The sequence below is a fragment of the Biomphalaria glabrata genome, chromosome 12 (assembly GCF_947242115.1).
Source record: "Biomphalaria glabrata chromosome 12, xgBioGlab47.1, whole genome shotgun sequence".
Classification (NCBI taxonomy): domain Eukaryota; kingdom Metazoa; phylum Mollusca; class Gastropoda; family Planorbidae; genus Biomphalaria; species Biomphalaria glabrata.
The window spans coordinates 30,865,338-30,890,441 of record NC_074722.1 but is presented as its reverse complement, the minus strand read 5'-3'; the positions used below and the strand labels follow the sequence as shown (position 1 = coordinate 30,890,441).

Below are 25,104 nucleotides of genomic sequence, written 5' to 3'. Positions count from 1 at the left end.
CATCTCAGATTTCTTTACTGGCTCTCTAACCTCCAAATGTGTCTATCACTTGCTGATAGATCGCAAGAGAGAAGTTGCGTAAGTTTCACTGTTGATCCAAAATGTGTCCATCACTTGCTGATAGATCGCAAGAGAGAAGTTGCGTAAGTTTCACTGTTGATCCAAAATGTGTCTATCACTTGCTGATAGATCGCAAGAGAGAAGTTGCGTAAGTTTCACTGTTGATCCAAATGTGTCCATCACTTGCTGATAGATCGCAAGAGAGAAGTTGCGTAAGTTTCACTGTTGATCCAAATGTGTCCATCACTTGCTGATAGATCGCAAGAGAGAAGTTGCGTAAGTTTCACTGTTGATCCAAAATGTGTCCATCACTTGCTGATAGATCGCAAGAGAGAAGTTGCGTAAGTTTCACTGTTGATCCAAAATGTGTCTATCACTTGCTGATAGATCGCAAGAGAGAAGTTGCGTAAGTTTCACTGTTGATCCAAATGTGTCCATCACTTGCTGATAGATCGCAAGAGAGAAGTTGCGTAAGTTTCACTGTTGATCCAAATGTGTCCATCACTTGCTGATAGATCGCAAGAGAGAAGTTGCGTAAGTTTCACTGTTGATCCAAATGTGTCTATCACTTGCTGATAGATCGCAAGAGAGAAGTTGCGTAAGTTTCACTGTTGATACAAAATGTGTCCATCACTTGCTGATAGATCGCAAGAGAGAAGTTGCGTAAGTTTCACTGTTGATCCAAATGTGTCCATCACTTGCTGATAGATCGCAAGAGAGAAGTTGCGTAAGTTTCACTGTTGATCCAAATGTGTCCATCACTTGCTGATAGATCGCAAGAGAGAAGTTGCGTAAGTTTCACTGTTGATCCAAATGTGTCCATCACTTGCTGATAGATCGCAAGAGAGAAGTTGCGTAAGTTTCACTGTTGATCCAAAATGTGTCTATCACTTGCTGATAGATCGCAAGAGAGAAGTTGCGTAAGTTTCACTGTTGATACAAAATGTGTCGAGTTTGTGCGAGACCGAACGTTGTAGTAGGTATAACTGCAGACCTTAGACCAGAATAAGCTGTTGGTTTCGACTAACCACTCCCTGCTACGTCAGAGGTATGAAGTCAGGCCTACTGTAACGCTTGGTCTCGGTTTGACTTAGGTCGGAGATCAAAACTTGGTCTCTATTTGATTGTGTTTTCTTAGTTTGAGGGAGTCTGGCTGAGGAGCAAAGTGACATTTTCACGTATATTCGTGTTTTAATAGTCTTTTATTTCGAAACCTAGAGAAACGCCAGCTGATATTTCAGGAATTGTTTATTGCAGAAACAGACTATCTTTACATCATCTGCCCCATTGATCGCAAGATCTGAAAGGGCAGCTTTATTTTCTTTTTCTAATTGCAGAGAAAATCGGAGTGGTTTTCAGATACTGAAGAATATTTCAGAACTATTGAATGTCCGTCACATTACAGAGTGCCTAAAGAAGCATCAAATAATATAAATCGGCCGTGGGGAAATTATTGTTTTCAATCTATGTAAGTGTCAAGCTATGTCCACGGAGACACTGACATTAAAAAAAAAAATCACAATAATGCTTAAGTGTCATGGCGAAAACAATCATAGCAAAGTGAATATAAAAATGTGACAGTGATGAAAGTGAAATTGAAAACATGCTTTAAAAGGAAAAAAAAGAAGAAACAATTAACTTTTTATTTAAATGATTTTGCGGAGTTGTCGTTCCTGACTTCTGATTCATGGAGCGAAAAGTTGTGGTTTACAAGAAAAGAAACGAATAAAATTAAAATATAAATTTAAAACGAGAAAAAAAAGAATTATATGGAAAAAAAAACATTGTTCATACATGATACAACTTTGAATATTTGTTCCAAGTAAGGTAATAATAACATTGCCAAACAGTTCCAATAGTATTTACTTGAAGAGTTAAATTAAGGTTTGAAGTAATACAATAATCTAGAAATAGCCAAATTATTGCCTGACTGCTACAGTACAAATATCAAACTCCTTACTTCCCATTTGAAAGGTTTCAAACTGTAGTTTTAATATACCTTAGAGACTTTTCTATCAATCACGTTGTACATATATACTCTTGGGTAGATATAGCATGTACTTTGTACATTATTAATTCAAAACAGGTATGTCATCATAAATAACTTTGGTTTGAATGGGTATTCAAGTTAGGCAAACTCATGTTTAACTGGTAAATATGTTTCTGCATATTAATAAATAGTATAACTATGTCTAATAACAAAGAAATTGCAAAATATATGATACAATTATGTTAATTTATTAGGAGAATCTTTACACTGGTGACACTTTGAATAACACAGCGGGCATCAGTTTTTGCTCTGAATACTTCGGGTACTTTAATTCTCATAGTGACACATTCCTCGATAGTTCATGCTAATATTTACTTTACTTGCTTATGTGTCTTTGCTTAGGGCCCAACACGCAGTATTTAATGCTCCATTGTAACAGATGTTGCACACTACATTCTTACCCTACCCCTCCTCTTTTGGCTCTATTTCACAACAAATTACTGTGATGGAGATTCTGCTGAGGTCGGGAGTAACTCAGTGATGCAGAAATGATTCCTCCCAGGCAGCTGAATATTCTTGATAACTATATCTTAATTTGGATATTTTTAGGTGCCATTCTTAGGTTCAAAACAATGACATCAAATGTCTGTTGTTTATGTCTTCAATGATATAGCAGCTTTAGAACGGAGAATTTGATCCTATATTAGCTATAGTGCTAAATTTAATTTCTGAAAAGTGGTTTCTCTGCGTTTGCATAATAATAGAATGCCTTTAAAAAAATTATTGCGCCAACTTATTTCCTGACAAATATGTTAAAGTATGTAGAAGGCAAAAGTCTGCCTGTAGTGTCAGACATCACGACAGTATCCTTACACTTCTCTGGTAAATAGTGATCAGTGACAGCTCACACATTGTGACCACTTTTTCTAGTTCGCCATTTTGCCGATAAACCTCTCCCCCCCCCTCCCCCGCCCCAACGACACATGTAAAAGAGTAATGACTTACCTCCCTGTTTCACTAACGTTGATTGTCTTGGTGACTTCCTGTCATTATTGTAAATATTGTCTTCAATGTATTCCACAGGCCTGACAAGAAAATTATATCATTATTAACCCTTAAAACGCGTGTGGTAGTTTAGCCTCTAAACATCTGAATTGTCATTCCAATTCGTATGCACTCATTGTAAAACAGCTCAGCACTTTAAGGGTTAAAGTATCCAAAGCCAGTAGCGTCGCAAGGAGTTGCGAATGGAATGACCGCACCGGGTGATACCAATCCTTGCGACGCCTCTGTAGCAAGCAAGCTTTTTTTTTTTTTTTTTTTTTAAAGTTCGATTATTTCCATCACTCTCACCTGGGAGCCGGGCGTACCACGTGGTCTGGTAACCGATGAGGTGGTTTTTGTGGTTGCCCAAACATCGGTGCCGGTATTTTCGAGGGAGAACTTCCCGCCTAGACATGTTGGAATAAATTGTTACAATTTAGATTTAATTTTAGCCACTATAAAATGTATTGATTTTTTTTGTTGTATTATATGACTTGTTTCATAAATGATAAGTAGGGCAGAATGAAACTAATTTATTTAAGCAGAAGTCTCATCTGTGTCATTAATTCACGTTTTGGGAGGTCGTGTAAGTGGAAGGTTCATTAGCTTCCTGTCTCCAATAAAAACGAAACGGTGGGGGTTGGGGGGGGGTGTTGTTTCGAAAATTAAAAAAAAAAATATTAACAATTAATTCAATTAGACTCGATATTGCTAAGTCGTGGAAAGTAACAAGTAACAAATAAATGAAGATGATTGTGAGGCATTTGACACTATCACACTCTGACAATTAAAAAAAAATATATTAAGTTTGCATTGTTTCTCATAGGGTGTTATGGAGTGCGTGTGTGTGTGTGTGTTGCTATGGTGACTATGGGAAGAAGTGAGCGATTGGTTGGTAGCTATGTAATGTTAATGATGAAACATAGGCGGAATCGTCATCAGCTGTTTTGGGTAGGACAGGCGACTCCAGAGTGGCAGTGTGAAAAGAGGACATTTTGTCGTTAATTAGATTTTGTTAAAAATACCATTTTATAGTATTACTAAAGTCTACTACATTAATTTCATTTCATCTCTAATAGCAGTTTGGTGCTACAAGTCTACAACCAGCAACAACATAGGGACTTACCGGTCTAATGGTGGTTCTCTGGGGTGGACTCCTGCCTGCTAGTATGACCGGAGATCCTCTAGGTGAGAGATCCTGCTGACCATAGCCGTCTGTCCGGTGGTGGTCAAGTAATGTCCATGTACCTGGATTTTCAGCCATCATTCTAACATAAGACAGATAAAAGACAAACATAAGATAGACAAAAGACAAACATAAGACATAAAAGACAACCATTAGACATTAAAGACAATCATAAGATAGACAAAAGAACATAGATTGAACTTTGAAGATAAGCATTATATGTTAGATCAATTTTTGAAATAAATTTTTTTATTAAAACAAGGGATGGTATCTTACTATGACATTACAAAACAGATTGTGTCAGAGAGTAGTGAGCTTATTATGACATTACAAAACAGATTGTGTCAGAGAGTAGTGAGCTTATTATGACATTACAAAACAGATTGTGTCAGAGAGTAGTGAGCTTACTATGACATTACAAAACAGATTGTGTCAGAGAGTAGTGAGCTTACTATGACATTACAAAACAGATTGTGTCAGAGAGTAGTGAGCTTACTATGACATTACAAAACAGATTGTGTCAGAGAGTAGTGGGCTTACTATGACATATAACGAGCTAAACAAAAACAAAAAAAAAAAAAAAAGAATTTTTAAAAAAATTCCAATCATGGTCATTTCAAAATATCTTTTTGTTTTTTTTCGTCGGCATTTCATTTCCCAAAATAAATTGTCCACTGAACGACCCCGTCTTATAAACTCATCAACTCTTAAGAGTACCTCTCAAGTTCCTCAACTCTTCTGAGAAGTTTTTCATTTTCTCTGTACAAGATTTGCTGCTCCCTTCGAGAGCTCTCTTTCGTGGCGTGCATGTCGGAGTTCTCTGCCCTTTGATGACACAGAAAGAAGTCTTAGAGATTGTAGCAGTAACAAAATCATCACAACATGAGCATAAATAAGTTCCGCAAAAATAGAGAAGTACACACAACATTTCGTGGTTTGGCGGAAATAGTATATTTCATGTTACTTTTATCTGGGAGGCACGGTGGCTCGGTGGTCAAGCGCTTGGCTTCCGAAACGGGATAATTGATTTCTGAATTAATAAGGCGCCCCTGAGTCCACCCAGGTCTAAATGGGAAGGGGGAAAGCAAATGTGATTGGTCGTTGTGCTGGCCACATGAGACCTACGTTAACCGTATAGATCGCAAGCTCTGAAAGGGGAACTACTCTTATATCTCCAGTGAACTTTCGAATGTCAATTTTTTTCCTTTGTTATATATATAAACATATTACGTGATGTTTTAAAAGTCATATTCACTTGAATGATATTCACTTTAATTAATGCTTCCATTTTTTATTAGGAAGGTGTCGCAATAACATTTATCTCACGTTCTGCTGCTTGGTGTGATTCCTTGTAAACAAAACAGTTCGAAAAAAAAATTAAGTCTGATCGATATAATCTTAGAGAGTGAAGTTACCAATATGTGTGTACGTATAGTATAGGGAATGTTGTTGTTGTTTTTCATGAGAAAACTTGAACACTATATAGACCTACACATAGACTATAGTGAATTGGCATAATTATTATTTTTACACTGAGTTCTACTTTTTGCTTAGCCTACATTTTTAATTATTAGATCCAATTTAACTCTTTATCTCCGTAATTATTTCAACGTTCTGAGTTAATTTCTCTAATTTTCACAATTGTACATTCTACCCTGTTATCTTTAAACTTCAATAACATTTTGTTGGTATCAGAAACTTTACTTTTGGTATAGAATTATATGAGAATACCTGCTCTTTTTTATATCACAAATTCAAGTTTATACAGCCAAAAATTAATTTAATTTAATGAGGTCAAATGAACAATGGTATCGTTAATAAGGAGAGAGGGCGTTAAGTACTTAAAGCAATAAAATGCAGTAACATTTATAGAAATAAATGAAAAAGATATTACTTTCTAGATGTGCTAAAATTTTGATTCAAATTGTTTGTTAAAATACTAATGTATTCAACACTTCCTATATTCTGTACATCGAATACGCCAAAAAAAAAGAGCTAGCTATTTTTACATATGACCATTTGACACCAAACAACCTTATCCAACATGGATATCTAGGTAACACTAAATTCCCTTATCCAACATGGATATCTAGGTAACACTAAATTCCCTTATCCAACATGGGTATCTAGGTAACACTAAATTCCCTTATCCAACATGGATATCTAGGTAACACTTAATTGCCTTATCCAACATGGATATCTAGGTAACACTAAATTCCCTTATCCAACATGGATATCTAGGTAACACTTAATTGCCTTATCCAACATGGATATCTAGGTAACACTAAATTCCCTTATCCAACATGGATATCTAGGTAACACTTAATTGCCTTATCCAACATGGATATCTAGGTAACACTAAATTCCCTTATCCAACATGGATATCTAGGTAACACTAAATTGCCTTATCCAACATGGATATCTAGGTAACACTAAATTGCCTTATCCAACATGGATATCTAGGTAACACCAAACTAACTTATCTAGCAAGGATATCTAGGTAACACTGACTGCCACTATTCTACATGGATAATAGTTTAGCGTCTCGTATTGTGCATAGACGTGTGTTAAAAATCACCATAGAACAATTATGACATTTTTTTTCTATTACATATCCTTAATTCTATTTTGGGTTGAAACGACCTCAATTTGACCTTTGACCCAGTTACCTTAAGTTCTCGTTCTCGACCATATACTCCTGCAGCATGTCATAGAGACCCGACTCCTTCTGATGCTGTTCTTTCATGAACTGTTGGAATTTCTCGTCATTCTCTTTCTGTAACTGGCCTCTGGGCTTGGCCGGGAAATCCAGCTGTAATGAGGCCAGTCAGAACAAAAATGTAGGCATTTTGAAAGAGAACAGAATAAAATCTAATTCGAATTATTTTTTAAAAAGTATATTTTTTTAATGCACACGTTACAATGTAGGTGAAAGTGACGATGTTGGGTTTAAATATTTTTTTAAGAAATGAAATTAAGTTTAAAAAACAAATCTGGGTTTTTCCTGGTACTTTTTTTTTATCATAGCTACAAATGTTGTTTTGCGTATTCATTCATATTGCAAAGCCTTCGGGGCTCACAAAGACTTTCCTTCAGGGAACAGTACCAGGAAAAAGAAGAAAATGCAGACAGAGAAAGCGATGGGAGGACAACATAAAAGAATAGACGGGCCTGCCATTGGAAGAGGTTCTATCCAAGGCAAAAGAATGAGAAGAATGGAGAAAGATGGTCGATAAATCATGTGTGGTGCCCCAACGGTCCAACAAACTAATGGCTAGGTGAAGGTAAAGGTATTTATTAAATTCATACGCATAATGCTATTTTTATTTTTAACTGAATCTAGTACCAATTATTTCAGATTTTTTTTTATTAACAAATAGTTTTTTTTTCTTCTTCTAAATGCTTATCTACTCAGTAATATATATATATATTAAAAGTTTTAAAAAGGGCTAAAATTAAATTTCTTTCTAAGTGCTAAGTGTCAAAGGAACGTCCCCAATCCTTATAGCATTTTATTCTATTATGACAGAGACCTAATTTATACATTTAATTAATTCAGTGAACTCGCTAAAATAATTTAAATTCAGTTGTGAAACAGGGTCCAAACTTAACCCCATACTGTGTTCAATGTTTTGCGTGTTTTTTTTTTTTTTTTTTTTTTTTTTAGTGTTTTGAGGGCCAGAGGTTAAGGAGTTAATGCCGTACCTGCTGCCTCAGGTAATGATTTTCTTGTCGCAATATTTTAATTTCTTTCTTTAGCGAGACGATGAGTTTCTCCCTGGGGTCCTGGACAGAAACAGATGAAACAAGTTTTAAAACTTAAACATGCTTTGAAGTATGTCTCAATGTCTCTTCATGCCAATGAGAATCATCTCTCCTGCTTCATCAACTATAACTTCCCTCTTCATCTCTGTATCATTTAGCATGTCTCAATCCTCTCCCTCTTTTTTTCCCTCTCTCTCTTCCTTCCAACATGTCTCCCTCAATCATTTTCCCAAACTTCCAACATGTCTCCCTCAATCATTTTCCCAAACTTCCAACATGTCTCCCTCAATCATTTTCCCAAACTTCCAAGATGTCTCCCTCAATCATTTTCCCAAACTTCCAAGATGTCTCCCTTAATCATTTTTCCAAACTTCCAACATGTCTCCCTCAATCATTTTCCCAAACTTCCAACATGTCTCCCTTAATCATTTTCCCAAACTTCCAACATGTCTCCCTCAATCATTTTCCCAAACTTCCAAGATGTCTCCCTCAATCATTTTCCCAAACTTCCAAGATGTCTCCCTTAATCATTTTCCCAAACTTCCAACATGTCTCCCTCAATCTCTCTCTCTCTCTCTCTCTCCTCCTTCCACCATGTCTCCCTCAATCATTTTCCCAAACTTCCAACATGTCTCCCTCAATTTCTCTCGCTCTCTCTCTCCTCCTTCCACCATGTCTCCCTCAGTCATTTTCCCAAACTTCTAACATGTCAGCCTCAATCTCTCTCTCTCTCTTCCTTCCAACATGTCTCCCTCAATCATTTTCCCAAACTTCCAACATGTCTCCCTCAATCTTTACCTCCCTCTTTTCATGTCTTCCCACTCTCTTTCTCTTCCCATCTCCCTCTCTCTCACTCACAATGTCTCCTTCACTCTTCTCTTCTCCCTCTTTTCTCATTTCCTCCTACCAGCAGGTCACCACACTCTCTTCCTCTTTCACTCATTATCTTCTTTCTACTTGTATAAATGTCATTCAAATATTGACAACATTTCCTACTTAACTAGAAGTCTTTAACTCCTTCTCTCCTAACAGACGATACCAACGTTGATTCCACCTCAATGTGGTAAATAATTACGGAGGAAAGAGTTAAAAAGACTCGAATCTTGCTAAAAATAAAAATAATAATTAAAAAAAAAACGCACCATTTTGATTGTCGGTTTTGTTTTAATCTTCTTGGCTCGGCTCGCATACCTCAAGGTGTTCATTGTTTCTGTGACGTTAGAGGAAGCTGGAGTGATGCAAGCAATCTGATGGAGAAAGACAGGATTTGTGGTAGAGTTTTAAAAAAAGTAAAGTTACCCTTTCAGACCATGCGATCTATAGTGCAGATGCTGTTATGGTCATCTGTTGTTGTTGTTTTTTTGGGGCAGTGTGTCATGTGTCCAGCACAAGGACCAACGCCTTTACTTTCTCCAACTAAAGTCAGGTACAAAATGAGTTGGGTAGACTCAAGGACGCCTTAATGGCGGCCTTAAAAAATACAGAAATTCAAAATCCCAGTGTTCACCGAAATTCGAACCCAGGACCACAGGATCAAAAGCCAAGAGCTTAACCACTTGGTCACCGCCCCACCCCCATCCCACATGATTAGTTGTGGACACTGGCTAGTTCAATCTGCACGTGACTAGTTTTATCTTCGGATTCTTTCTTTTGGATCAAATACAAATGGAGAAAATCAAACTAGTCAAAGATCTGATCGACGTGGCACCGAACTATTGGTTTAAACTGCCCACAGGTCGTGACGTTGCAGGTCAGTGTTGAGGCCTTCTATGACGAATGGTATCAATGTAGTCCTACTCACCAGACATATTTTTCATATTACATACCATTAGAACTTTTCTCAAATGGATGGCTGCCTGGTCGTGCGGTTTGCGCGCTATACTAAGATTTATCGATGGTCCTGGGTTCAAACCCTGCCCGCTCCCATCCCCCGTCGTCCTGCGGGAGGTTTGGACTAGGAAGTAATTATCTTCAACTCTGAAGGAACATCCGAAACATGTAAAACATTTTACAACATTTTTCTCAAATACAATAAAAGCTGCACCATTTCAGTCCAATGTTGTGGATCCGCACTTGCGTAAATGGGAGTAAGGGCATCCCCGCTATTGCTTACAAATCAAGTGACACTCACCATTAAAGAAATTCCGTTTCCGCCCAAGCTGTCTGCCAGAAGTTTGGTCAATTTGCTGTCCCTGTACGGTATGTGACCTTGTCTTTTCTTTGGGTCACACAGGTGTGAAATGCAATTACCTTATCGATTGAATAAAGAGTTTTAAAAAAGCGTAACAAATTGAAACCGCATTCACAGAAAGCCACCTAAGTGTAACCATTTGTACTGAGAACAATACACAATGACACAAATCACAACCTTTATCTGGTTATTATTTCAAAAAATCAAAACAAAAAAATTAAAATAAGAAAGAATCATGTAATTAAATGGTTTAATGCTAATTAGAACCAACAAAAATCACCCTATTTGTCTTTAAGGATTTGTACTGTCTGGTAGTTAGTATAGTTCTCGAAAGCCGAAATATGAGCAGTTCGTCTAGCCTTGATTCTTGTTGACAGTGAAAACGCTTAACTATAATGACGTCATTAGTTTTCGTGTTGTTTTTCAAAAGGTGCCTAGTAATAACAAAAAGATTGTGTGACATCATTTCACGAGTCTAGAATTATGGGAGGAAGAAAAGAAAATAGTTATAAAAGAAACGCGAGCATAGTGTGGAATTGATTGGCTCAGTTAGTCTTTTAAATCCATTTTACAAGTTAGGCTTAACAAATCCATTTCATGTGAATTCAATATTGTTATTTAAAAGTATAATTCTTTTTTCTTTTTGTTTTTCTATTGGAGTACAGTGCTTAGAACTTCAAGGCGTGGATTAATGTCTTTGTTCTAGTCATTACAATGTTGTTGTCATCAGAGGACAACGTGTTTCACCACTGATTGAGTTTGACATCAGAGGACAACGTATTTCACCACTGATTGAGTTTGACATCAGAGGACAACGTATTTCACCACAGATTGAGTTTGACATCAGAGGACAACGTATTTCACCACAGATTGAGTTTGACATCAGAGGACAACGTATTTCACCACTGATTGAGTTTGACATCAGAGGACAACGTATTTCACCACAGACTGAGTTTGACATCAGAGGACAACGTATTTCACCACTGATTGAGTTTGACATCAGAGGACAACGTATTTCACCACTGATTGAGTTTGTCATCAGAGGACAACGTATTTCACCACTGATTGAGTTTGACATCAGAGGACAACGTATTTCACCACTGATTGAGTTTGACATCAGAGGACAACGTATTTCACCACTGATTGAGTTTGACATCAGAGGAAAACGTATTTCACCACAGATTGAGTTTGACATCAGAGGACAACGTATTTCACCACTGATTGAGTTTGACATCAGAGGACAACGTATTTCACCACTGATTGAGTTTGTCATCAGAGGACAACGTATTTCACCACTGATTGAGTTTGACATCAGAGGACAACGTATTTCACCACTGATTGAGTTTGACATCAGAGGACAACGTATTTCACCACTGATTGAGTTTGACATCAGAGGACAACGTATTTCACCACTGATTGAGTTTGACATCAGAGGACAACGTATTTCACCACTGATTGAGTTTGACATCAGAGGACAACGTATTTCACCACTGATTGAGTTTGACATCAGAGGACAACGTATTTCACCACAGACTGAGTTTGACATCAGAGGACAACGTATTTCACCACTGATTGAGTTTGACATCAGAGGACAACGTATTTCACCACTGATTGAGTTTGACATCAGAGGACAACGTATTTCACCACTGATTGAGTTTGACATCAGAGGACAACGTATTTCACCACTGATTGAGTTTGACATCAGAGGACAACGTATTTCACCACTGATTGAGTTTGACATCAGAGGACAACGTATTTCACCACTGATTGAGTTTGACATCAGAGGACAACGTATTTCACCGTAAGTATTTTTGGGGGATCCTAGGTATCACACCACAAACCAAGAGATTAGAGACATGGTTACTGCAGCGATTGGACCCCATGATGACCTGCTAACTATCGTTAAAAAAAACAACACAAGCTTAAAATCTATGGCCATATAACAAGATCTTCGCGGCTAGCAAAGACCTTCCTTCAGGGAACAGTACCTGGAAAAAGAAGAAGAGGCAGACAGATAAAGTGATGTGAGGACAACATAAAAAAATAGATGGGCCTGCCATTGAAAGAGATTCTAACTCAGGCAAATGACTAAGAGGAATGGAATAAAACGGTCGACGAGTCTTGCATGTTGACCCAACGGTCCAACAGACTAAGGGATAGGTAAAGGTAAAAAAAAAATATATTTTCTGGTATTTTGCTGGTTGTCGATTTTTTAAATCACCCCTTAAAATGTTTCTTTTAAATAATGTATTCAATTTGTCCACCACCAATCCCAGTAACAGACAAAGTTATCTCGCAAACGTTTTAAAATTTTCTGAGCATCGTGGTACACTAGAGGCACACATTAACTGCACCCAAAAGCTGGTCAAGTCGTCTTGACCTCGTCCTGCAACTGGACATGAGAGAAATCAGGGAGTGATGCTGACATTGGCATTGTCGCACTTAAAATTCAGAAAGACAAGGAGACAAATGCAGTCCCTGATGTGTTTCTCATGCCTTTCACGTGTTCTCAAACCAAGATTTGTTGAGTTGATAAAAACAGGAACATAAAATACAAATAGAAGAAAGTCCAAATACCAAAACATGTCACGTAAAGCCATTGTTAATTATTTTAGAAAAAGTAAAGCCACATTAATTGAATATGTTTTGCAGGCTATGGATTTATTAAAAGTCATGGCTGCGCGTTAAAGAAACCAACATTAAAGTATGTTGGAGATTTTATAATACGATATATGCAACTGATGAATTTTACATGCAAAAAGTAATCGCTTCAGCATTTCAAAGGTGAGCAAAATGTTTATGCATGGGGTCATTTTCAATGGCGACTCTTGTTACCAGGCGTAGTGTATATGATGACATTCACCTTTTGTTGTTGACCAGTGCCTTTGTTAAGGTGAACTAGGACACATTGAGGAATACTGTAAAGATAATTTTTTATTATTAAATGTAAAAAAAACCAAAGAAATGATAATCGATTTTCGTAGGGACAAGAAGGGAAATGATATTGTTTCTGTAGCTGGAGAGACTATTGAAATTGTGCAAACCTTTAAATACCTTGGTACTATCCTAGACAATAAACTAAATTTTACTGCAAATACTGATTATATCAGCAAAAAAGGGCAGCAAAGATTACGACTACTAAGAAAACTGTCCTCGTTTAATGTTAGCGAAAAGGCCTTGGCTATGTTTTATCACGCTCACATCTGCAATATTTTAAGTTTCAATATCACTGCCTGGTATGGCAATCTGAGCATTAAAAATAAAAATAAACTTAATAGAATCCTAAATGCTGCTGGCAAAATCATTGGCAAAAAACAAACCCCATTTGGGCAGTTGTTTGAGACAAACATCTATAAAAAAGCTAACAAGATCCTCGAAATAAAGAATCACCCTTTGTGTCAGGATTTTGTGATTTTACCATCACAAAAGAGATACAAGACACCGATAGCAAAGACAAACAGACACAAACACTCTTTTGTTCCCCTGGCAATCAAATCATTAAATAAGAAATATCTGGTATAAACTTTGTCACATGTAAATTATGAGTGAGTCTGGTGTGAATGTACACTTTGGTTTCTTATAGTTATAATGTTTTTTGTTTGGTGTAATGCACAAATTGTAAGACAAATTTCCTTACGGATAATAAAGATTATTATTATTATTATTATTATTATTATTATTAGCGTCACGTTTCGCTGAGCTCTTTGTTTTGGCTTCTCTAGTTCTACCCTTTCAAACATCACAATAGACTGTGTGGTACCTACGGCTCAACAGTTTTAGAGACACGACCAGACACTCATAGGAACTCTTCAACGCAAAGAGTAAATGTATTTCAATTATAAGGCTGGCTGAGACAAAATGAAGGATTTGATTGTATTTTCTTTACTATTTTTTTTTACAAAGCTTATGTCAACTCAAATCGTCTGCCTGGTACAAACTCTGTTCACGTGATGTCAACCTGTTCCCATTCTCGGATCAAGTTGAAACTTTGCATAATTATTCATTGTCGAAGAAAATATGTGAATCCATTAAAAAGTTAACCAATTATTCAATTAATTAGTGATATATATAACTTTGTTGCATGTAGAAAAGTGAGATAAATCTTGCAGTACTGAGAGATAGATATGGACACTATTTCGTTTTTTTCCCTTAGATAAGCTTTTTCGTTCATTTTATAAGTACTTTTAAAAAAAAATTCTTGTTTTTATATCTATTAATGACGTTGTTTGTTGTAGTGTTTCAAGTAGTGAACTTGATCGTCTGCTAGACCAGTGATTCCCAAAGTGGTCTGTATAGACCCCCAGGGGTCTACGAAGACCTCCTAGGGGTCTACGAAAGTGCAAAAATAAATTGGGGGTCTATGAGATGTCCACGGGGGTCTACGATATGGGTTTCATCCAAGCAGGACGAGTTACTTAATTTTCACATTCCATTAATGTAATTATTTAAAACATTAATATATGATTTGTACCTTCGTTAATCCTTTAAATATTTATCCTGCTATTCAAACGAAAAATTGTTGTATTCAATTCCAATACTTATTTAAATAGCTTAATTTTTGTCTACATATAACTAATGTTTAGAAAAAAAAATGTAGACTGTACAGCGTTGATTATTTAAAATTGGGATTCATTCCTTCCTTTTCAAACAATTGGTTGCCTAAGTGACTTTTTATGACGATATGAAACCAGTTATGCTGGAGGATCATCTGAGACAATGCCACCCTGACAAAAATAAAGATTTTAAAAACTTTAAAACACTCAAAGATAAAGTTCAGAATAGACCCACAAAATCTCTGTTTGACATCAAATAAAAAAGATGATGGTTTGTGAGCGTCTTACAAGATTTCTTTACTTATAGCAAAATACGGAAAACAGCAAAGGTCAAACATTGAATCTACCAGCCGTTTTACACAAACCTACATCTGTTATTATTTTTAAAAATTCTTAAAGCAACAATACAGATCAAAGTCGCTTCGGTGGCATGAGTAATAAAATTAAAAGCTTCTTAAGTAAATCTTTGCAAACGACAAATACGGTTTGGCCTGACAAGGTGTAGCGCTGTGTGCTACAAACTGTCTAATGGTCGCCGTCTCCTTATATTTCCTTAGTGTTGACCCACGAGACCTTTCCCATGTTTGGGTATAGTTGCAAGGCAGCAGAGTTTTTAATTAAGTTTTCCTTCTGCTAGGTGGGTAGCAAGCCAAGGCTAATTAGTCCTTCCTGCTCGAAACTTACTGGTTTACGCTCCAGTTACTAACTTTCACCCCTTCTCCTGTTAATGAAAACAGTTCCGCAGTTTAATATTTGAGCCACACGTGAAAGATCAAGAAATACACAAGAAACTGCGAAATCTTTTACAATGATACTTAAGGCAAATTAATTAATTAATATATAATGTTGGAAATACAACTTCAGATAACAACATATTCGTAAATGAAACATAATATCCATAGTTGTGTAGTTTCAACTCACTACGGTTAGAAATTTGTTTAACAAAATGATGAATTTACAAACATTTGCAAGTTGAGCAGGGGGTCTACCGAAAATCAAAAAACATGGCAAGGGGTCTACGAGATAAAAAAGTTTGGGAACCACTGTGCTAGACTCTGCGAAGCTTGCATTTAGAGTTACCTACCCAAGACAAGAAGACTTTTATTGATGCTGTTCGATTCTGTCATCCCTGGGCCAGCGTTCATATTCGAGTCTCGAACTTTTTCACTCCCTGGTGTTGATTTATATAAAAAAAAAAAACATGAGTTAAATTTGAGTTACCGAACTTGAATTTGCATAATGATTTTCATCGCTATCATTACCATTGGAACAGTAAGAGAGGGTAAAAGGTCAGATGAACTAAAGGAGAAACACAATTAGAAAGTGGTTTATCCAGACATTAGTTAAAACGAACGTTAAATATATGGACTGCCTTTTATTGTTGTTGTTTTTGTTTATCTGTATAGTATCTAAGTGGTCTTTCTGGTGTGCATCGAAAGCTCAGCACTTATTTCACTCAATAATGGTAGGCTACTATGTATAACGTTTTGCCACTATGTATCTTTTTTTTTTTTTTATGTTTACTTACTGAGAGATACCTCCATAGAATTTACCTTATATTATTAGTCAAATGGGCCGTTTTTAGCTGCCCCCAAAATGGAAAAAGACGCTCTTAGTTTTGTGTGGCCTGTCTGTCCGTACGTCTTTCCGTCCATCCGTCTGTCCGTCCATCAGTCTGTCCGTCCATCAGTCTGTCCGTCCATCAGTCTGTCCGTCCATCAGTCTGTCCGTCCATCCTGTTTAGATCTCAGAAACTAGAAGAGAAAATGAAAATCGGACATCTCATGTGAGGCCGGAGGCTGAGCCCACGGGGGACCTCCATATGCCTATAATGTGCCACTGCCCCCGTGGGAGAACCATCACCACCCGTATGGGCCCCCGTTGGGGAACGAAGCAATGGGTGATGGTATCATCTTATCTTATAAATTACAGAGAATCAGTTTTTAAAAAGCTTTTACGCGTTTCCGTCAGCTAAAAGCCTTGCAAAAGCAGGGTGTATCTTTTATCTAATTAATTACAATTATAGAGGATCTTTTAAAAAATATCTTTTCGTCTATCAGTGAGCTAATCTACCATCTATTTCTTTGTACTAATTAAAACGTACGCAGTGTACATTGACTAGATTTTGGAACTTATTTGTAATCCATAATTACATCTATAGGTAATCCAAGATGCTCATGATATTTTATTATTCACACTGAGTTATAGCATAAAAAAATTTCACGCCAAATTCTAAAAGGCAGGCGTCCTAAAGGCAGCCCACGAGAAAAGTGGCTTCGTGGCGTAGAGGCAGATCTACAACAGCTAAGAGTCCGGGCATGGAGACGTAAAGCCCAGGATAGATCAGAATGGAGAGATGTGCTAAAGCATGCCAGAGCCCTCCATGGGCTGTAGCGCCACTGGCATGGATGGAGTTTCACAGAAGTGTAAAACCTACCGGCCAGGTCCACAAAGGACAACTTCCCTCTCTTGGTGACGTACAGGTTCTCATCATCTGGTTCCGGTTGAGTCTCAGAGTCAACAGTCACTGTCAGAACGCTGTGAGACCTGCTGGAGAATTCATTTAACCCGTGAGATCCTGTTTGCCTGTTTCTCAAACCTGAAAAAAAAAAAAAACAAGAAAGTACTTGACTATGCGACCAGCAATGCTACAATTTTTCTAAATGCTTAAAAAATCAAATATCAGAAATACTTTTAAAAAAAAAAACAGCTCATATAAGAGAAATAACTGCACCTTTACGACACCTTTCCTCTCTCAATAAAAATAATATTTATTTCCCGTTTTCTAAATCAAACAAAATTAATCGATTACCACTAGTTATTTGGTTATTTTTTTATGTTTTGTTAGGGGCAATGAATAATTAGACAAACTTTCAATTTGATCCGAGATTAGGGAAGTGGGAGAAATAAAGTGTAAAAAATAATGTGTGCACCAAACAGACAGAGTGAGCTGATACAAGATTTGTACAAATGTTTGTAAGATTTGCAAAGTGAGCTGAAATTCTCAAACATGCAACATTGGTGAAGCACAAAAGGTTAAATCTAAAAAGAGCATAGATGAAGAGATAAATAATACGATGAAAGTGGCTGCGTTAAAATATTCGAAACCCTAAAACGCTTATATAATATTGGCAATATTGAAATAGATATATACCTATATTTACATAGTTCACCGATAGTAATGAGCGAAACGCTAATCTCGTAGGTGATTTGCAATAGCTAAAAAAAATGGCAAATACATTGCAGCTGAGTGGTTAAGCGCCTACTTCCGAACCTGGGGTCCTGGGTTCGACTGAGATTTTGAGAATCAGGATTTTTAGGACGTTCCTGAGTCTACCCAACTCTAATGGGTACCTGACTTAAGTAGGGGAAAGTAAAGGCGGTTTGTCGTTGTGCTGGGCGCATGACACCCTGTTCGTTAACCGTTGTCCAAAGAAACAGATGACCATTGGTCTGCGTGTTGGGTTTACAATTCTGCTAGTGTTCTTCGTGAGGAGTAAAAGGATTTAACAAATTATGTAAGTATATAGTATTATCTCATTATGAGACATTATTGTCAGAGATGGAGTGGCCTCTCCTTTGCTGGGGGAAAGCCACAAAACATTCTGTATGGTGATCTAACAGAAGCCAGGAGAACGGCTTGTCGCCCACTATTACGCTATACGGATGTATGCAAACGCGACATTCGAGTCTAACAGATGGGGAAGAAGTGGCACTGGATAGATCCACATGGAGAGCGAGCATAAAGAAAGCGACCCAGATTGCAGATGCTATACAAAACAGCAGCAGAAAGAAGGGTGAAAATGCAATGGCGCCTGGTCATTACATATGCCCAACCTGCGATCGCAGCTGTGTATTAAGGATTGGCCTCTTTAGTCACACAAGAAGTTGCAAAGGGAAAAGATCGTCTCTCGAGAATGCCACAGACAGTATTGTGAGTTAGAGAGACAAACAAAAGTGAACAGAGAGAGAAGAGAGAGAAAAAGAGAGAGAGAGAAAGAGAAGATTGAAAGAGACGTGAGTTGGAAAGAAAAGTGAGAAATAAAGAGAAGAGAGAAAAACATTCTGATACAAAGGGAAATAAAAAAAATATAGAAAGAGAGAGAGAACGAAGGAAAAAGAGACGAGAAGCTTGCCGCCCAGTGCGCTGAAATGTGCTTGAGGATCTAAGTCTGTAAGAACCTTGAAGTAAAGTCTCCAGCTATGTCTCATTACTAGATAGTTACACAGACATTGTTAGAAAAAGTTACAACGACTGATTATTGTACTGTCCTCACAGTTTCCGGTAAGGCACACTATATTTTATTTCTGTTGCACTAAAAATCAATCAGTAATAATTCTTTTTTGCAATAGTTTACTAATCACTTGAGTGATTCTGAATTTTTCGGAATCTTTAGAATGAGATTTCTGTATGAGGTCTGATTACATTGAACGTAAATAGTCTACAGCCAAATAAAAAATTGTACGAAACTAAAGAAAACTGTTAATGTATCAGGACACTAGTGTAAAATATGACATTTTTTTGTACCAAGCTTTTATTAACTCACCCCGTCTGTCTGTCAGTCTGTCTGTCTGGATTAGTTTACACGTTTTTTTGTCTCCCACTTCCCATTCTCGGATAAAGTGGAAACGTTGCACAAGCATTCATTGTATATGACAGCACATGAATCAATCAAAAACAAAAAGTAGTTAATTAATTAGTGGTAAATAATGCATTTTGTTTTATTTGGGAAAATGGAAATAAATATTGCAGTATTGAGAGATATGGCAGTAATTGATAGGTTCCTTCCCATATATAAGCTTTTTTTTTTTAAAGTATTTCTTATGTATATGTATATATATATATATATATATATATATACATATATATATATATATATATATATATATATACATATATATATATATATATATATATATATATATATATATCTCATATATTTTACTTTTTTATTATTTTTTTTACCTGATGATGTTTTTTCATTGTTTTTAAATTCCTCCGTCTGCTGTACCGGAAACGGAAGTCCCATGACCACGTCTTCAACGTCGAATCTTAAAGGACCGATCACTTCCCCCAGAGAAGTTTGCATGTAGAAAATGTAAGTGTCGCCCCCTGGGTAGACTGATTCTATATCACAGGAGGAAAGCTCTTCGGCTAAATCCAGATGGACCTGCTGTCGTCCTGAGTCGTTGGCGTTCGGCTGCACCAAGTTTCTATGATTGCTGAAAGGATACTGTCTTTGGTTCCTGTTGTTTGCATAGGCGTCCTCAGAGTTCAACTGGTTAACATCTAGAACCTCCGACAAATTATTGTTATGTCTAAATCGCTTTTCTCCGTTATTTGACTTACTCTGGGCGCCGGTACTCCCCTTAAGCAGAATCTGTCGCTTAGCGCTAAGCGCCATGAGATCTGGGGGAGTCTGGGGCCCGGCGCCGAATCCTCCACGGAAAGACGAATACACACTGTCATTTGCGGTTAAACTAGGTCTCGATTGACCTGTGAAACTCCCATGAAGATACGGTAAAGATGTGTCACTCTCTGAACTGTCAGAGTCATATGAATTTCGTAAATCAATCCTATAATCCTCCTCCATGATATCATTGATGTTATCAGCTTTTTCACTCACTTAAGGACTAGGCTTCATATTTCTTTAGAAAATATTTTTTATGATGAATCACTGCACTAAACAAGGTCTGTCATCGCTACACATAACCGTAGTTAATTTAACATCCAGCCTTATCGAAAGCGCAATAAATGTAGCAAGTAGAAATACTGTAACAGCATTAACTATCGATTTCGAATCTGATGTCAATTTCCGATTACGATTACTTAATGCAAAAAAAAAAAACGTCTTTGCCTTGCTCTACTGTTCATGCCACAAGATATATTGCAACAGAAGAGATTCAATAAAGTTGTGGGTATCAGAGACATTGAGCTGTTTAGGTTTGGTTTGGTTTTGATTTTAGGCACATCGGCACAATTATGGCCATGTCGTGCCTGCAGTCCCTTAAGGACTACTCTCTCGCTACATAACAAGGGCTAGATTCTATAGGCTTTGACTGATTTTAAAATGACTGTAAAGGAGGCTTTAACTGATTTTAAAATGACTGTAAAGGAGGCTTTAACTGATTTTAAATGACTGTAAAGGAGGCTTTAACTGATTTTAAAATGACTGTAAAGGAGACTTTAACTGATTTTAAAATGACTGTAAAGGAGGCTTAACTGATTTTAAAATGACTGTAAAGGAGGCTTTAACTGATTTTAAAATGACTGTAAAGGAGGCTTTAACTGATTTTAAAATGACTGTAAAGGAGGCTTTAACTGATTTTAAAATGACTGTAAAGGAGGCTTTAACTGATTTTAAAATGACTGTAAAGGAGGCTTTAACTGATTTTAAAATGACTGATGCTTTGGAGTTGGAAGGGAAGGGGCATTTATTTTGTGGATGTTTCGAATAGCTGTAAGAGATCAAACAAATGTGCCCACGACTACACACAGCAAATCCCCAAAAAGTAGCTCGGACCTAATGGTCTATGGGTCAGATGATGTGAAGGGTATCAGTTCCAGATGGCCCTGGGTTGCGTGGTCATGTGAAATACTTCACTCAATCTGACGAATTGAAGAAATGTTTGTCGGTTTTTTTTTGTTGCTGTTTTTTATTTGTTATTGCTCAATACAGTGACAATAAAGTGATCAAAGTAAAGAAAAGTAAATACCATAGTTTTCAATTAACAGTATAAGTTTACAAAATTTGCATTTTTTGGGGGTAGTTTTTGTAAAAAAAAAAAAAAAAAAAAAAAAAAAAAAAGCTTTATAGATAACATCACTAGGAGAAATCTTCAAATATTAGCCTAGCGCTTTATCACTCGGCCACCACGCTTGGGTGCTAGAATATTTTGCTTATAATAATAATAATAATAATAGTAGTATTATTAATAATAATAATAATAATAATAATAATATTAATAGTATTAATAATAATAATGGAAAATCTTAAGAAGATATGGGAGCCTAATCTTGGAGATAAGCGTTTATGGAAGTTGTCTAAAAAAAAACCAACAATATAACACGTTGTTAATGGACAAAGGGGTTTATGACCTCTGACCTCACGGATACCTTCAACATTCCTAAGAAGATTCTCGTCAGAGCGCGGTATGGCTGCTGACCTGCCACATCACCAGGAAAGTTCTCAGTGGACACTGACCAAGTGACTACCATGAATTTTGTTTCTCTCGACCCTGGCAGTGCCAGAGAATGAATAATAGTTCCCTTTTCACATAATAATAATAATAATAATAATCTATAGTATTCATAAGGAAATTAGTCTAACAACTGTAATAAATGTAATTTATAGAATATTTTACACACATACACACTGGCTAGAATCAATGTCCGACCGGCAGTAAAATGTTTAAGTGTAAAAAGGTTACTTTGATAACAGATTGGCACTTTTTGTCTATACAAAGGACTTTTGATTGTATTCAGTATTCAGTCCATCTTGCCATTTAAGAATCGTATATGTGAAAGTATTACAGGGAGGTAACCCTTTCAGGCATTGCGGCCTGTAGGGCAGATGATGTCAAATGTTTCTAAGGCCGACGGTTAACGAGGATGTCATGTGGTCATTACAATCGTTTCTGGTTCCCCCCCCCCCCCCCCGAAAAAAAAAAGTTAGGTACCAATCAGAGTTGCAAAGGCGGCCTTTTGGGTTGGCACTGGAAACTGCCCCGCACAACGCACGTTTGGGGGACCCCGCAATAAAGAGACTCTTTTGTCTCCGTCATCCGATCGTACAAATAGATCTATTCGTGGCCCTAATATTGACATAACACTCGCCCTGCTCAGGGCCGCCTCTGAGAGTTGGATTGTTTCAGAGACGTCCTAAAAATTCCGAAATTAAAAAAATTCCCAGTCGTGACAAAGTAACAAACCCGAGACCCTGCGGTTCGAAAAGCCAAGTGTTAACCCTTGCCCTAACCCACTCACCGCGCCCCATTTCTTATATGTAGATACAGAGGCGGCTTTAGGCCAATTTGACTGATAGCTCCAAATGGGCCCCGCGCCTGGCACCGCAAATTTACATTAAGGATATCAGTCACGGCTGTCGTCACTGGCTTTTAAAGATGTAGGACTTGGAGGGTTAACATATTTAGTGTAGGGTTATTTTATGATTGACGTAACTTGTAATTCACCCACTGGCGCCTATTGCGTTAGAGTTGCTTCCTATGCATTTGTGTGTAACAAATGTTGGTATAGTGATCTAATTAATAGTAATAGTTGCTTTTTTTTTTAATTAGAAAAGGAGTCTCGCAAGAATCTCTTAAATTGGGCCCCGCAATACGTAAGGCCAGCCTTGTGTAGATAGATTTATTGGTCTGGATTTTTTACACTGAGCCCTCTACCTTATTTTAATATATCTTTGATTCATTTCTCGTAACGCTAAAACGAATAAAGCTAGCTTTTAGGGGCGACGGAATTATGTGAATCATAAAACAAAAGAAACTCATAGCAACTTTGTTTCGAAAATGATCTCCTAAATTACTTTCACAGTCCAAATGGGCCAAACTCAGACGACATTTCCGAAATCAACACAGAACGTTCGTAAGAAAATCCTTACATACACCCAACTCAATGTCGCACTACGTCACTTTGGCTGCACTGAAAAAAACAAAATCTCCACCCACATTAAAAAAAACAACACAAGAGTATTGAAAGGTTTTCCCATCGCAAAGTTCTACACTGGAAGTCTCAAAACGAAACAATCCTAAAATACAAGGCTCAAAATAAATCACTTGTAGTTCGATACTTCATTCTTTATACTTTCCTTTTTACACTGGGTAGTTGTTTCTTTTGTTTTAAGAGCACTCTACGAGGAGCGTAAAGTCAACCAATAGTTCGATACTTTGATATCGATTACGTGCGATCGACTATGACCCTTCTCCCGGGACTTGAGGAATAATTTCTGCCTCAGTTCTTCAATAGAAACACCCACACACATATACATAAACACCGCTTTGATCTTCAAAGTTTTGTCATTGTCTTAGTATCTGTTTAGTACTTAGAGAACACTTTTTTTTGTTTGTCAGTTGGATTCACTACAAAGTTCTGAATGTCTAATTTCTTTCTTCAGCTTTACACCAAAACACCACGTGACTATCTCACCCCCCCCTCCCCTTTCACACCTAACACACAAGCAAAGGCTGTGGGTTAACAAAAGGATATCCCATAATGCATTGCAGTCGTTTGGCAGAAGTCAACCGCGGACTTATTGATCTGTGGCTTGGGTTAAAATAAAAACTCGGAAATAAAAAAATAAAAACAACAACCTGATATCATCTTTCTCAAAGTTTCTGTGTTGGCTAGAAATGAGTTATTCATGAACTTTGTTTTGTCGGTCGATAATAAAAAAACAACAACAATATCGCTTCAAATTTGTTTTCATTATTGAAGAATTTGAATTAAAAGTGAAATTGATTGACTGCGAATGCTCTCTGCAAAGCTCAATAGTATAATGGCGCCAACAGTTCAATGTTTCCACGGTGATATATTACTGTATATAGTCAAGTTTCCCTTTCTCAGACCTTGCGATCTATGGGGCAGATGATGTAAAGGTCATCTGTTTCTTTGGCGGTTAACGAGGGTATCATGTGGCCAGCACAACAACCAACCTCGATTACTTTACCCCATCATTTTTTTTCATTCCGAGTTTTTACTTTAACCCAAGCCACAGATCAATAAGTCCGAGGCTGAAAGTGGAACTATCACCTGTACTATAGATCAATGGGGCTGAAAGTGGTAATATCACCTGTACTATAGATCAATGGGGCTGAAAGTGGTAATATCACCTGTACTATAGATCAATGGGGCTGAAAGTGGTACTATCACCTGTACTATAGATCAATGGGGCTGAAAGTGGTACTATCACCTGTACTATAGATCAATGGGGCTGAAAGTGGTAATATCACCTGTACTATAGATCAATGGGGCTGAAAGTGGTACTATCACCTGTACTATAGATCAATGGGGCTGAAAGTGGTACTATCACCTGTACTATAGATCAATGGGGCTGAAAGTGGTACTATCACCTGTACTATAGATCAATGGGGCTGAAAGTGGTACTATCACCTGTACTATAGATCAATGGGGCTGAAAGTGGTAATATCACCTGTACTATAGATCAATGGGGCTGAAAGTGGTAATATCACCTGTACTATAGATCAATGGGGCTGAAAGTGGTAATATCACCTGTACTATAGATCAATGGGGCTGAAAGTGGTACTATCACCTGTACTATAGATCAATGGGGCTGAAAGT

At 37.2% G+C, this 25,104-nt stretch overlaps 1 protein-coding gene across 2 annotated transcripts in view; it reads right to left on the bottom strand.

Moving 5' to 3' along the window:
- Positions 1-25,104, bottom strand: part of LOC106060896 (kinesin-like protein KIF12) — a 70,622-nt gene that overhangs the window by 6,562 nt on the left and 38,956 nt on the right. The window contains exons 9-19 of one of the 2 annotated variants that reach the window (XR_008774146.1): positions 17,227-17,388; positions 15,874-15,960; positions 10,177-10,295; positions 9,188-9,292; positions 7,986-8,066; positions 6,950-7,092; positions 4,998-5,105; positions 4,221-4,362; positions 3,404-3,501; positions 3,056-3,135; positions 1,700-1,740 (exon numbers count right to left, since the gene is read on the bottom strand). Coding sequence is in view for 1 of the 2 variants with exons in the window: in XM_056007042.1 (XP_055863017.1) it covers positions 3,056-3,135; positions 3,404-3,501; positions 4,221-4,362; positions 4,998-5,105; positions 6,950-7,092; positions 7,986-8,066; positions 9,188-9,292; positions 10,177-10,295; positions 15,874-15,960; positions 17,227-17,388 (1,125 nt within the window). In the remaining variant the exon portion in view is untranslated. The remainder of the gene's footprint in view (positions 1-1,699; positions 1,741-3,055; positions 3,136-3,403; positions 3,502-4,220; positions 4,363-4,997; positions 5,106-6,949; positions 7,093-7,985; positions 8,067-9,187; positions 9,293-10,176; positions 10,296-15,873; positions 15,961-17,226; positions 17,389-25,104) is intronic. The other variant, XM_056007042.1, reaches the window with a different exon arrangement.